Source organism: Vigna radiata, chromosome 5 (genome assembly GCF_000741045.1).
Source record: "Vigna radiata var. radiata cultivar VC1973A chromosome 5, Vradiata_ver6, whole genome shotgun sequence".
In the NCBI taxonomy this organism is placed as follows: Eukaryota; Viridiplantae; Streptophyta; class Magnoliopsida; order Fabales; family Fabaceae; genus Vigna; species Vigna radiata.
The window spans coordinates 25,282,050-25,298,096 of NC_028355.1; the positions used below are offsets into that span (position 1 = coordinate 25,282,050).

The following is a 16,047-nucleotide window of genomic DNA, read 5'->3' on the forward strand; positions in this document are numbered from 1 at the left end:
TGAAAAAAAATAAATTTCCTCGACTTCCCAAATGTAAAATGCAATATTTACAAAATTTAACGAATTTATATATTTTGATGTAATAAAATAATAACACACAGGGAAAATAGTTAAACTTTATATTAACAAAAATATAACATCTCATTTCAAAATAATATAATATCTACAATTATATATTTATATATAAAGAAGATTCGGTGATTTTATTTAAAGTTTAAAATGGTAAATATATATTTTTTAAAAATTCAAATAAAAATTTATAATGTAAAATTATTTTATAACAAAAAATATAAAAATTATTTTATAGACTAATAAATTTACAATAAAAATAAAGTAGTTTGTATTATATTTTATATATAATATATATAGAAAAGTTAGAAAACTTTATAAATAATAATAATAATAATAATATTTGGAAATGGTTTCTTCACAGCTTAGAATACAGTCTAAGCTCACCAGTCAGACACGCAATCTGTAACACTGCTCCCACACCCGAATCGCACGAAAATCGCCACCACAATCAGGTCGGTTTTCTAATATTGGATTTGTTTTTTCTTTTTTTTCATCTTTGAAAGATTATTGACTCCAGCCATGGATAATAGCAAAGAGGGGCGTTTCGTTTGAATCAGTACTCGATCTTTGAGAGACGAGAACAGACATAAATTTATAAATGAACGAGGATATTTTATGTAAAATTGGAATTTTATTATTCGCTTTTACAATTAATTACCAGACAATTAGAAAATTAATGTTTTTGTGGGCATCTTATAAACCTAGGTTTTTATAACTTTGTTGTTTAACCGTTACCTTTATTGGTGGATGTTTTATTTATATGGGTTATATGTTGAATTATCTTGATAATATTTCATATATTTAAATTATCTTTTGGAATTTATTTGACAAGAATAGTCCGTTTTTTCTTTTTTTAGTTAATCAAAATTAGATGGATAACAATAATTGGAGACCTAATCAAAGCAATGAAGCCAATATGGATACTAGTGATTGGAGAGGTGGGTTGCAGCAAGAATCACGCCAAAGAATTGTCAACAAAATGTAAGATTCAGTCTTATGGTCTCAATGATTTATTTTTGGTTCATAATTCCATAGATTAATAACATTTGCGCGAGTACTGGTAATTCTATGATTCACAAAGTTATGAAACTTGTGCTCAAATGTCTCAAGTTAATAAAACAATTAAATGGGTTCATTTTTTTTGGAAAATGAAAATTTAATAAAATATTGTTTCTATGGTTTTTAATGTCATAATTAAAGTGTAGGATGAGGTTTAGCATGTCTGCACATGCTCATTGATGATGAGGTTAGCTGAATAAAGACATTAACAAGAATATGACTACGTATAGAAATGGATTGGAACAGGTTGAACTAACAATTATAGAGCATAAGAACACGAAAACAAATTAATGGAGAAAAGATGGAGGAGGATAATACTTAGATGGTGTAAGAAACGGGTCTGCTACTTGCTACTTGAATTTGAAGTTTCATCTTCATCTTCATGATAAACAAGGAAGAGCAGTCACTTGGACTACTAGAAATCAAGATAAAACTTATGGATGACTCTCACATGTGCTTCAAACTCTCAATTTTTCATATATTTCAGAAGTTATTTTCAAAGGAAAGACATTGCTATACTAGCCTTGGTAGAGAATATTTCAAAAAAAAGAGAATGAAATTCGAAAATTTAAATTTAAATCTGCTGCTTTCACTCCATTCGTGATATCTATTGTACTATAATTATTTTTTGTTTTGAACATGTGAATGATTTCAATAAGGTCTTTTTTACATTTTAACGAGCTTATAACATTTTAGGATTGTCGATTGACAATAAGTTTTCTATAATTTGTATTATTTAGTTATTAAATTGTTTTTCTTCATTTTCTATAGAATGGACACGTTAAAAAGACATCTTCCTGTTTCTGGTCAAGAGGGATTGCATGAACTTCAGAAGATTGCTCAAAGGTTTGAAGAGAAGATTTTTACTGCTGCAACAAGCCAGGTACGTATTTGATTATAGATTTATCAATTTTTGGTTATCTTTACAATAACGTTCCATTTGAAAGATTGATGGTTTAATGTGATATTTCCTTATTTCAGTCTGATTATCTACGAAAAATATCTTTGAAGATGCTTACCATGGAGACTAAATCCCAGGGCAGCATGGCCAATGCTCCAAATCAAGGTGGTCCAAGTAATAAACCTCCCGATCCAGGTCAGCTTTTAAAATTTTTCCATTGATATTAACATTTTAAAATTTATCTCTAAAAACATTGCAATGTATGTGTCTATATCCGTTGTTGACTTGCAATTTTGGTTTCCTTTGCCATTCCCGCTTTTTTTCCAGGTTTTAGTATCTAAAGAAGAATTTATTTTTAATTGTTTGGTTTGAATTTGAACACCAAATACATATATGTTTTTCTTTTTTTTGATTTAGATTTTATGTTCATTTGGGCTTAAGTTATTGATTGCCAAAAGATAAAGGATGCAAGTGTTGTATCCTACATTAGGAATCTTTTGTTAATCTTGAGTTTAAGTCTTCCACCAAAAAGAGCACATTGAAATTACAAATCTAGGTGTTGGATGAGTAACCGTTTGACTAAAATTGTTATGGCAAGGAATGTGGACCCAGACACTCACAGTAAGCCCAAGGTTTGGATGTTGTGTGGAAGGAGAAAAAAGGTTGTGAAGAGTAGTGTTGTGGTGGCAAAAGATGTAACCCAATCAATTGAGGAATGAGAGGGACGGGGAAAATATAAGGGAGTAAAATAAGAGGTAGTGAGGAGAGAAAAAACTTCGGTTAGGAGTGGGAATGTTGTTTCCTTGAAGGAGCTTGCTCTGGGGCAGTAGGATTGTTAACCCTACTGTATTTCTGATACATTTTTGAGTAATAATATTGGCTTTATTTCATCCATTTTTGTTGTAGGAACCTTAACAAAAATCAATCTAATTGTGAATGGAAAATACAAATTACCCACAAAGGAAAAAAGTGATGAAATGCTTAATTTTTGAAAGTTCAAAAAGCTTGAACCACATTGTTAACTCTTTATTCCCTCTGAAGACCAACTTGTATCCATTATTACAGGTAGTATTGTTTGTTCATACATTTGCTTTCTTTTACTTGGACCTTTCTTGCTTGCTTACTAGCTTTTTGTTAACTTCAACTCCTTGTTAGGTTGCAAAATTCCAATTGTGCGCTGTTAACAATTCATTCGGATCCTGATGTTATATTTTAAGTTTTTTGTGGCTTTCTCTGTCTTAACGAATCACTGTTTATTTAATAGGGCTTGTAATTCCACCTCAAGTTCACAATCCTGGGCAGCAACATTCTATTCCTATGCCCAATCAATCCCAGGCACGCCAACAGCTTATGCAAAATAATATTGCATCTCAATCATCGGGTTTAACCCAGACTCCTATCCAAAATGTTGGCCAGAATAATCCTAACATGCAGAATATACCTGGACAGAATTCAGTGGGGAACACCATTAGCCAGAATTCCAACATGCAAAATATGTTTGCTGGTTCCCAGAGACAAATTCAAGCAAGGCAGCAGGTTGTTCCCCAACAACAGCAGCAATCACAAAATTCACAGCAATTTCTGTATCAGCAACAAATTCAACATCAGCTTATAAGGCAGAAGTTCCACCAGCAGCAGCAGCAGCAGCAGAATCTTCTACAACCAAATCAACTGCAATCTTCTCAGCAACCTGTCATTCAAACATCATCTGTTATGCAGCAGGCTCCCATGATGCAGACATCTCTACCTAGCATTCAGCACAATCAACAATCTAATAATGTTCAACAATCAACACAGTCTGTGCTTCAGCAACACTCCCAAGTTATCAGGCAACAACAACCACAGCAAACTTCAATCATTCATCAGCAGCAAACACCAATGACTCAACAATCAATATTACCTCCACAACAACAACAACAACAACAGCTTATGGGCGCACAGGGAAATGCCTCAAACATGCAGCATACCCAAATACTTGGGACACAAAGTAATAATGTTAGTGATTTGCAGCAACCACAACAGAGGTTACTTGCACAACAGAACAATCTCTCCAACCTGCAACAGCAACAATTAATAAATCAGCAAAACAACCTATCAAATATGCATCAACAGTTGGGTAATAATGTCCCTGGGTTACAGCCACAGCAGGTCTTAGGACCTCAATCTGGCAACTCAGGTATGCAAACAAGCCAGCACTCTGCACACGTGCTACAACAATCACAGGTTCAAATTCAATCACAATCTCAACCAAATGCATCAAATTTGTTACCATCTCAAGTGCAGCAGTCACAGACACAGGCTCCACAACATCAATTGATGCCACAGATTCAATCTCAGCCTGCACAATTGCAACAACAGTTGGGTTTGCAACAGCAACCAAATTCCTTGCAACGAGATATGCAACAAAGGCTTCAAGCCTCAGGTCCCTTACTTCAGCAATCAACTGTTCTTGATCAGCAGAAGCAGTTATATCAATCACAAAGACCCCTTCCAGAAACTTCATCAAGTATGTGAATTTGCAACTATGCCTTTTTCTTTGTGTGCTTTACCTTCTGTCAATTGATGGCTTCTTGGTGATCAAACGTGTTAGCTTACCTACTACCTTGGGTCATTTAGGAGGTAGACAAATTGTGCGATCACATCATGGAATAAAAGATCCCCATCTTATATAAAATTGTATTTCAAACATCTATATAATATAAATAGGTTGGATAACTTTGAAATCTCTACTGACATTGGAATAAACTCTTATTCTAAATACAATACAGATGTAGTTCTGCAAGGTCTAAGCCTTGTCTGCCCAGCAAAATAATGGCCTAAGCCCTCTAATAGAGCCAAGGTCACTAGTTAAATATGCAAATTGAAACATTAAAACACTAAAAACATTTACTTTTCAGTGAACTGCTCCACAAAATGTAATATTACAAAAGCAGAGAAAGGACTGTACATCAAAATATGATAGAACAGGTATAGTAATCTAAAGCATACTCTAGGAAAGTGCAGACTGAACTGATGACAATAAGCTTTTCTATATTTCTTTTATTTCTCTTTCAACATATAGTAGGACTTGAAAATCTTCTTCCTTGACCTTGTACGGAGGGGTTACGTCTGTTGTGACATTTGTTTCTTCACTTTTCAAAAGAGTTTTCCTCCTTGCGTTTGTTCTTTCATCTTTCTAGTCCACATTTAGCTTTACTTAAGTTGCTATGTTTTTTTTTTTCATGTTAATTTCACCATCATTTTTCTTTCTTTTTACTTCATTATTTTGTTCTTTTTGCTCCTAGATTGATAGTAATTGGGTGTGTAAATTTGACTTATTATTTGTCATGAATATATTTGACATCTTTATTGTGTTATAAATTATTTAGCTTGTATTATAATATTAAAATAAGCAGCCATCCAGTTCCTGCTGTATCCTTTTCAGAACTGTTTGTTATATGCCACTGTTCAAAATTGGTAGCTAGGAGAACAGGCATGCCTGTGATTTAGTTTTAAGGTGGTAGCGCTGTTCTGTCCTTGCCCTAGACGGCTAGACCTTATAGGCTCTGCCACCAGTGCATAAATTACACCCAGTCTCTAGTTACACATTGATAACTCAACTTCAGTTTTGATGAATATGATATTTTTAGCAGATATTGTTCGTAGACATTGTATTTTGCAGGTATGAGAGTTTTGCAATGTCATTTCATTTTGGGTATTATCTGGGTTTGGGTTTGATTTTGTCAGCAGCTAAGATGGAAAACCAAGGGCAGGATTACTGGGATTGCTTGTTCCCTGTAATTTGACATGCTCGAATACCGTCCCTGCATGATCTCAGTAGGACTAGTTTTCTTCTAAATCAGGATACCCCATCTTACAAGCATGTAGAAGTAGAATCATATACGAATCTACATGTAGGAGTTCTATTTGGACTGCCTTGGATAAATCTTGCACTTTTTGTCAAAAGATTGCAAAGAAAATGAAAATTGTAAGAGAAATACAGGAATTCAATGTATTTTTGTGCATTTCTCTGCCCTAAATTATGATTATCATCTGATTTCTGTAAAAGAAATATTGGGACTATTGCTTCAAATTTACCATTTCTGGTTTGTTTGTCTTTCCTCCATGACTTATTTGCCTTGTCTAATGCCTGTGGCAAAACTCAGAAATTCTGTGGTGACGTTTGTGTTATTAATAACTCGTCCATATAAGTTAAGCATCAAACTTTCTGGAAAGCAACAACATAGGATATCATATGTGTATGACAGAATAATGTTCACTAACATATTTTGCAATTACCTCATTAATTTTCAAAAACAACAAATTTCTGCATTTTTTCAGCCCTAGCTCACATGTGTTTGAAATATCTTTTGAAGCTTCTCTGGATTCAACAGCACAGACTGGCCAGTCAAGTGGGGGTGATTGGCAAGAAGAAGTTTATCAAAAGGTAATATCCTATTTTCTAATCATCTTTTAAGACCGTTGAAATAAAAGAGAAAGAGGCATAAGACGAATCTCTAATGTGTATTGGTATATTTATAAATATAAAAATGCAAAGAGATGGACCTAAGCTAGCTACATCTAACAACATTAATAACAAAAATATAATAAACTGAATGAGGAATATCTAACACTCTCCCTGAAGGTGGTACATATATACCATGCTTATAAATATAATCAATTCTAAGTTCACCTAATGATTTAGTAAAACCATATGCTAGTTGATCACTTGAATTAACAAACTCAGTCTCGATTTCTCCAAGTATAATATTGTTTTGAATTAGATCACAATCAATCTCAATATGTTTGGTTCTTTCATAAAAGTCGCGGTTTGAAAAATAACTTCATTGTCACGTATAGGTGTCTATAAATGTCATTTCTTTAAGTAACTCTTTAACCAACTTGTTTCTTGAGCAGTGAGTTAAGTGAAAGTTGGTTTATTGAGCCTAATCAATGTCACCATTGTTAGAATTGGAAATGCTTAGTTTCCCTCAGTCAAAGGCAAGGGAAAAGTTGCAATCACAAGTTTTGCGAGCACACATCTTATTTTTTATGCTCTTTTNATTCCTGNAAGTGTATTTCGCGTAACTGCATATGAATTTATATTTTTATTACAACTTGCTAAATAAATTCGTAGTAATTTGACACTTTTGTTTGAGGAACAAGTCTGTCAGATACTGATAGTTCTATTTAGTAATTTGCTACTTTGTTTTTCTCTTTTGGGCATTATAAACATAAAAGTTGCTGATCAATAAAATATTATATTTCTTGCTGAGCTCAAAATATTGCTAAGTATTTGTTTCCCCTTCTTCCCTACCTTATTTTTCTTCCATAATTCCAGCCTCTCTTAGGGCTTGTTTGGGTAAACTATTCCACAAACACTCCTAAAAGAAAAAATGAGAAGAGAAAATGAAATAAGTTCAAATTAGTGTATGCATAAATTAATTTGTAGAAGTTCTTGTTAATTTATTTAGATTATGAGGTTTATTCCANTGTTATTTTTTATTTTCGTCTCCTAGAAGTGTTTTCGAAAAAACTTTCCCAACCAGACCCTTGAATCCATACTGTTTAATTTTTATGTGGATGATACCAACCTTTACATTTACTATCTTTTTATCCTACTCATTGTTATTGTTAATATGATTTTGTGCTGTTACGAATGGTATTTCTTAGGTGAGATTTTAAAGTTTTCAATTCGATACTCAAAGTCACTGAGTCAGCTGCATGCATGCAAGGTTCACATCTCAATTTTATGCGTGAAAGTGAAAGTTGCAATTTATGATGCACTATAAAATGGGAAAATATTTTTTACCCTTCCTTAAGGCAATAGTGTTACAAATCTTCCTGCACAGGAGATTTCAAGGTTTATAATGCATTGATGATTTGCTTCTGTTGATCTTAAACGGCAGATTAAATCAATGAAAGAAAGTTACTTGCCAGAGTTGAATGAAATGTACCAAAAGATTGCTTCTAAACTTCAACAGGTATGTTTAGTCAGGCAAGTTTTTAATATCAGCTATGGACAAGGAAGCCTTTTCCATTGTTGTTGTTNTTATTATTATTATTNTTNTTNTTGTTGTTGTTGTTGTTACTATTATTGTTGTTGTTATTATTATTATTTATTATTATTCTAGCAAACTCTAAAAGGAGAAGTCCTTTATTGTTTTTATTTTTACTCAAAGTAGTGTCACTGTTTAACCTTGTATCTTTTCTTTGTTTATCAGCAGGATTCTCTTCCACAACAACCAAAGTCAGAGCAGCTTGATAAGCTGAAGGTGTTTAAAATGATGCTGGAGCGAATTATAACATTCCTTCAGGTTTCCAAGAGTAATATCTCACTCTCACCTAGTTTCAAGGAGAAACTGGGTTCATATGGGAAGCAGATTATTAATTTTATAAATACAAATAGGCCTAAGAAAAACATACCTGGACAGCTTCCCCCACCACATATGCATTCCATGTCACAGTCACAATCCCAAGTTACACAAGTACAGTCTCATGAAAATCAAATTAATTCTCAGTTGCAAACATCAAATATGCAAGGCTCTGTAGCAACAATGCAGCAGAATAATATGCCAAACATGCAGCATAATTCTCTGTCTGGTGTATCTACAGCACAGCAGAGTAAGATGAATTCAATGCAACCAAATTCCAATTTAGATTCAGGACCAGGAAATGCTGTAAACTCCCTACAACAGGTTCCTGTTAGCTCACTCCAACAAAACCCTGTTAGTGCTCCCCAACAGACTAATGTTAACTCCTTATCCTCACAATCCGGGGTTAATGTAATCCAGTCAAACCTTAACCCCCTTCAGCAAGGTTCCAGTATGCTTCAACACCAGCAACTAAAACAACAGGAGCAACAGATGTTACATAATCAACAAATTAAGCAACAATATCAGCGGCAATTGATTCAGAGGAAGCAACAACAGATTATGCAACAGCAACAACAGCAGCAATTACACCAAACAGCAAAGCAACAACTGCCTGCACAATTGCCGACACATCAATTACAACAACTTCACCAAATGAATGATGCAAATGACATTAAGATGAGGCAAGGAATTGGAGTTAAGCCAGGGGTCTTTCAGTCACATCTTACTTCTAGTCAACGCTCATCTTATCCCCACCAACAGATGAAAGGGAGTCCTTTTCCTGTTTCTTCTCCTCAGCTCCTGCAGGCCACATCTCCTCAGATTCCACAACACTCATCTCCTCAGGTTGACCAACAAAACCACCTTCCATCTCTCACAAAAGTTGCTACTCCTCTGCAATCAGCTAACTCACCTTTTGTAGTACCCACTCCCTCACCTCCCTTGGCTCCATCTCCTATGCCAGGGGATTCTGAAAAGCCCATTTCTGGTGTTTCATTGATATCAAATGCTGCAAATATTGGATATCAGCAATCAAGTGGTGCAACAGCACCAGCTCAATCCCTTGCCATTGGAACACCTGGAATATCAGCCTCTCCTTTACTTGCTGAGTTCACTGGTCCTGATGGTGCTCTTGGTAATGCCTTTGTATCCACATCTGGAAAGTCAACTGTTACTGAACAGCCCATTGAGCGACTAATTAAAGCGGTTAGTGTAGTTTATCTTAAGCTGGCCTGCTCTGTGACTGTGGTCTTTAAGTTCTTTACGAATTTGACAATACATAAAGGTTTCCATAATTTTTCAACTTAAAAATTTCTGTCCAATTATATGATTCCAGGTGAAATCAATGTCATCAAAAACATTATGTTCTGCTGTTAGTGACATTGGTTCAGTTGTAAGCATGAACGATAGGATAGCAGGATCAGCACCCGGTAATGGATCCAGAGCTGCTGTGGGTGAAGATTTGGTTGCTATGACTAATTGTCGCCTTCAGGCAAGAAATTTTATCGCACAAGATGGTGCCAATGGAACTAGGAGGATGAAGCGCTACACTTATGCAACACCCTTGAATGTTGTATCTTCTGCTGGTAGCATGAATGATAGTATCAAGCAGTTAACTGCTTCTGAGGTCTCTGATTTGGATTCAACTGCAACATCTAGATTCAAGATGCCAAGGGTTGAGGTACTATTGTTTTTAGTCGTTATGTTTTATTTAATGTTGAAGAACATGAACTGAGGAAAGAACGGAAAAAATTTAAACTGAACAGGATATTTTTATTAACTGATCTCTCGCTTGAATCTTATGCATAGGAGGTGTATATTGACAAAGATGTCTAAGAAGCTGTTATATTCTGACAGCTGTACAAATACAATGAAAGAAACCTTCAGCTGTACAAGTTTGACTAATAATACAAGTTGACCATACTTGACTATGGTATATACACTAACAGCCCCCTCAAACTCAACAAGAAGACTTTTCAAAAGCAAAAGTCTTCACATTGAGTTTGCTGCAAAGAAACACCTACCAAGTTGTGGACAATGGCGTGGTCAAAAGATCAGCCCACTGATCCAGAGTAGGAATATGACAAATTGGGAGTTGCTTTGCCAAATCTTTTAGTTTACATAAAAACACATCAATCTCCATATGTTTGGTCCGATTGTGAAAAACGGCAATATTAGCAATTGTCCCTTTACTTTGATTATCACAATGAAGAACTGGAGTAAGGAAAGAAACTTGAAACTCTATTAGCAATTTGGAAATCCAGGCCAATTCTGCAGCTGTTTGAGCTAGACTTTTGTATTCAGCTTCAGTACTAGAATGTGCAACAACTTGTTTTCTGGACCACCAAGAAATCAGATTAGGACTAAGCAAAATGGCTGCCCCTAAAGTAGATCTGCGATCATCTACATCTGATGCCCAGTCAGCATCACAATAGGCTTTTAAGCTTAAAGAGCAGTTAGGTGATGCAGGTTGAAAATGCAAGCCATGAAATATTGTACCCTTAATATCTCAATATATGTTTCACAACGATCCAATGAGAGTCAAGAGGTTTGGCCATGAACTAACATACTTTCTTCACTGCATAACTAATCTCTGGTCTATTAAGAGTGGTACACTGAAGTGTACCCGCAACTCAATGGTGGAGGACCAGAGAAAAAATTGGCTCCATATTTAGAAAACTTGCAATTAGTCACCATAGGTGAAGAAATAGAATGTGCTTCTGTCATGTGTCTTATGAAGTAAGTCTTGGATGTACTTGGTTTGAGTCATTAGAATAGAATTGTCAGGTCAGTATTTAACTTCAGGTCAGTATTTAACTTCAAGACCGAGAAAGTAATCAAGCTGGCCCAATTGTGAGAGAAAGTAGCATTAAATTTGAAAGTAATACCATGAATGAGTTCAGCAGAGCTACCAGTTATGATAATATCATCCACATAAACCAGAAAATAAACAACCCGCAACTGTTTTCTGTAAACAAACAGAGATGAATCACAAGTGCTGTTCACAAATCCAATTTGTTGAAGATTAGTTTGCTACCTATGAAACCACTAAGAAGGAGCTTGTTTTAGCCCATAGAAGGCTTTATTCAACTTACAAACAAGAGTCTTGTCACTGACTTCAAAACTAGGCGGTTGAGTCCTATAAATTTTTTCTTCAAGAAAACCATTTAGAAAGGCATTGTTCACATGTAGCTGAAACAATTTTCAACCATAGGATACAACAAGAGTCAAAACAATTCAACTGTCACAGATTTCACCATTGGAGAAAAAGTCTCATGAAAATCAAACCCACTTATTTTGATGAAATCTTTTTGCCACTAGTGGTGCTTTACGTTTATTGATTGAGCCATCAACATTTTCTTTGACTTGGAAGACCCATTTGCACCCAACAACTTGTCTATGAGAAGGTAATGGAACTAATTCCCAAGTATTTTTCTTCATGAGAGCATCACATTCTTGCTGCATTGCAGCTAACCAGTTAGCATCTTTAATAGCTTGCTTAATAATGGTAGGTTCTGAATGAGAGAGAAGCAGTGAAGGATGAACTTTGTGAGTAACAATTCCAGATTTGGATCATGTCTGCGTAGGATGAATATTAACAGGAGTTGGGACATCACATATTGACTCAGTGGGTGCAATATTAGACAGTCTCACAAAATCGGCTTGTAAGGTGAGGTTTGCACTCACTTATATACTCTAAATTGGTCTTATCTCTAGTCGATATGAGGCTTCCAATATATCCTTAGAAATATAAACTTTGCCACTAGAGGATAGACACTTGTAACCTTTATGCATTTTAGAATAGCCCAAGAAAATGCATTCCTCAGATCTGAAACCAGGCTTATGAGAGTGATAAGGTTTTAAAAGAGGAAAATAGGCACATCCAAAAATTTTCAGAAAAGCAAAATCTGGATAGGGGACACTCGAGGTGGTGGAAAAGTAGGAGTTAAAGTAAAATACTGGTTGAGATCTTTAACAATGTTAGGAGTATGAGGAAAAAGGCTAGAATAAGGAAATTCTTATTTATTAAAACCAAACATCCTTAGAAATATAAACTTTGCCACTAGAGATAGACAGTTGTAGCCTTTTTGTATTTGAGAATAGCCCAAGAAAGTACATTCCTCCGATCTGAAATCAAGCTTATGAGAGTGGTAAGATTTTTTAAAAGAGGAAAGCAGGCACATCCAAAAATTTTCAGAAAAGCAAAATTCGGATCCTTATTGAAGAGAACAGAGTAAGGAATAGAAAAATTCAAAAAAGATGTGGGAAGCTTGTTAATTAGATAAACTACTGTACTAAAAGCATAATCCCAAAATTTTAGAGGAAGAGAAGCTTTATGCAGCAGAGTAAGACCCAAATCAACAATGTGCCTATGTTTTCTTTCAAATAAGTCTGTGATTGATACAATAAGTGGCCAAAAGATTTGTGAAAGGTCTATACTCTCCACCCCCAACAGACTGTATTTTTTGTATTTTTAAACCAAGTTGCAACTCAATCATTTGTTTAAAACTTTGAAAAACATACAATGTGTCACCCTTAGATTTTAAAGGAAAAATCCAAGTGTATCTATATATAGAACAAGCATCAATAAACAAAACATAATATTTGCACCCTGCATAAGAGGTAAAGTAAGTAGGACCCAGAGATCCGTAAACAACAGTTCTAATGGTGAGTGAACAAATTTTGATGAGTGAGAAGGCAAGTGATGTAATTTGCCAACACAACAAGATGAACAAAAGTAGGAATCATTTTTACTAGGTAAAGAAAGTTTGCAATGTTTCATTATAAGTTGCATACATGATTATTAGGATGTCCAAGTCTGTTGTGCCACGTATGAACACTCTTATTTACAGAATACACATTATTTAGACTGGACTTATGACTGAAACACTTGGACGAAGACTGCAACTAAGGATAAAGGTGGAGATTATTGAATGAGTAGAGTCCATCATCACGAACAACACCTTGAAGAAGAACTCTATTGGTCCCCTGAGATTTTACAAGACATTGGTTAGGATGAAACTTAAAAAGAAAACAGAACTATCTTCGGCAAACTGACTAACACTAAGAAATTTTTTTTAATAATTAAGGGGACATGTAAGTTGAGGTAAACAAAGATAAACAAACACCACAAATACGCAAACCTGCACCGTTGCCTATGATTATCTGGTCAGGACCATTAAACTGCTGAAACTGCGTTATGTTTTGAGATACAGCAGTGACATGGAAACTGGCTCCAGAATCTGGTATCCAGGATGTATTAGTATTTCCTGAAGAAGTAGACTTTGTGAGCATTGCACTAGGCTAAGAACCCACAGCGATTGAAAGAAGCTCGTCGTCAAAATGCACCATAGAAAGATCCTATTTATGTGTAACTCTTAACAGGTTAATTGTTGACTTGGACAGTTCTGGATTCATCGTATAATGACTTAGATTTTGCTGATCTGCTTTAGATTTTTACATTTGCTTCATTGGAGCATTAGATGATTTTTAGGTTATGTTTTAAAATTATTCTGAGGTTAACGTTGTGAAAAATAGGAAATCACTTTATAATTCATGGATTTACTTTAAACATGCAGCCTTTGATTGTTAATAAAGAATATATGTGACTTTTATTGCAGGCTAATCATTCCCTTTTGGAAGAAATTAGGGAGGTCAATCAGCGACTTATTGACACAGTAGTAGACATAAGCAATGAAGAAGTTGATCCAACAGCAGCAGCAGCTGCTGCTGAAGGGACAGAAGGGACCATTGTGAAGTGTTCTTACAATGCTGTGGCCCTCAGTCCGAGCTTAAAATCCCAGTACGCTTCAGTGCAGATGGTGGGCTTTAAAACATTTAAACCATGTGCATATTAAGTAATTGTTGTCTTTGTTATAGAAATTTCAACTTTGTCCTTATTTGTGTTTTACTGCCTTGCAGTCACCAATTCAACCCTTGCGCTTGCTTGTTCCCACTAATTATCCTAATTGTTCCCCCATTCTCCTCGACAAGTTTCCCGTTGAATCTGGGTGAGAAAATGAGCATTTAGCATCTCTTATGAGTCTTATTTTCTTTTTAACAAAATCTTTACTTTACCAAATCATGAATTATCACGACAAATATGTTCTATTTGCATTTATCAACAAAAAGAAGAAATGTATTGTTCATATACAAAACATCTTTCGTTGATTATGACTTTTTTCTCATTCATGAGTAATTTATGTTAAATGTACCTAGAGTTCTTGCGTTTAATAAAATGATTTTGAATATTCCTTTCAGTAAGGAGAACGAAGATCTTTCTGTGAAAGCAAAGTCAAGGTTTAGCATATCCTTACGAAGTCTATCACAACCTATGTCCCTTGGGGAGATAGCAAGGACTTGGGATGTTTGTGCTCGCACTGTTATTTCTGAGCATGCACAGCAAAGCGGTGGTGGGAGTTTCAGTTCCAAGTACGGGACTTGGGAGAATTGCTTGACCACATGACGATCCTTCCCATTCCATGCAAATATCATTTTTATCTCAAACTCTTTTCAAAACTTGTTCTTATCGTTGGATGTGTTTTTGGGTTGAGGTAAAAGCAATATATCGAATTCGTGTTGTTGTAGTGAAATTATTTAGTGCATAGTTGTGTATTAAATGTATCCATTTCCTTGTTTATTTACATCCCAATGTAGTGAATTTGTGTGTATTGAATCAAAATGCCTTTACCTAGGCTTAGTTCTTACTAGCATATTTGCTGAACAAGTTATGCCCATAATTTCTGCCCGAAAAAGAACACTTCCTGAGTTTTATTTTGTGCTTTTATGTTTGGAAATCTAATAATTTTAATGTGTAACTATAGCAATCTGTTAAGTTACATTTACATTTTTTTTTTGCTTATTTTAAACAAACTTCGTATGTATATTGTTAACTCAAAAATGCTTTCTTTTTCTTTTTTGAGAAAGTTAGCACATTACATCATGAATTTACTTTAAGAAATTTGTAGTTCTATTTATTAGATAACATGTAGAGCATTTTCTAACTTTTTTTCAGTGACATGTTATATTATTACATTAATTAAATTTATTTTATCATTTCTTAATAACTAACGTATTCTCTATATTTTTGTGCCTTGGTATATAATCTTTCACCTATTATTTCTCTTTTTCTTTTGCTAATAGGTCTAGGTAAAACCCCTATAACCACACTTCTACAAGAGTAATCTGAAAATTGAGAAATGGCATAAGCAAACATATCCTCAATTTACCAGTCTCATCCAATAGCTGAAAGAAGTGATCCCTCACCCAAACCAGAATTCCCAAATCTAATTGTTTCAAAACAAGCAAACTTCACAATTCGCATTAAAAGAAAAAAAAATAATAACTCAGGAAAATTTCTTCTTGCACCACCATATTTTCTTTACGCACACTTTTTTTAAAAATATCCAATTTGCCATTTCCGTTTTATTAATCATCATCCAACTTTCATAATTGTCCTCTATTGGTGTTCTTATTTCTATTCTATCGCTTTGAATATTGAATATGACAATATATTATTAAACGTGGAAGTTTTGTAGATGTTAAAGCTAGCTTTTCGGAATACAGAATTTTCATTCTTTAAAGATTTTGAAAATTGAGGTGACATTAATTTTTGAATTTTCTTAATTTACAACTGTAATCATAATAGATTGAACTTTGAAG

General features: G+C 34.5%; 1 protein-coding gene across 2 annotated transcripts; it reads left to right on the forward strand.

Annotated features, from left to right (window-relative positions):
* Positions 1-414: 414 nt before the first annotated feature.
* On the forward strand, positions 415-15,159 carry LOC106760781 (mediator of RNA polymerase II transcription subunit 15a). 2 transcript variants are annotated; one of them, XM_014644205.2, is made up of 12 exons: positions 415-524; positions 930-1,053; positions 1,903-2,014; positions 2,113-2,227; positions 3,297-4,538; positions 6,388-6,458; positions 7,921-7,995; positions 8,236-9,591; positions 9,722-10,066; positions 14,007-14,207; positions 14,308-14,396; positions 14,647-15,159. In XM_014644205.2, exons 2-12 carry the CDS (start codon positions 944-946, stop codon positions 14,849-14,851), a joined length of 3,921 nt encoding a protein of 1,306 aa, XP_014499691.1. In that variant the 5' UTR covers positions 415-524; positions 930-943; the 3' UTR covers positions 14,852-15,159. The 2 variants fall into 2 exon arrangements, with proteins under 2 accessions (XP_014499691.1, XP_022636891.1); XM_022781170.1 differs by having other exon boundaries at positions 8,239-9,591.
* Positions 15,160-16,047: the final 888 nt, after the last annotated feature.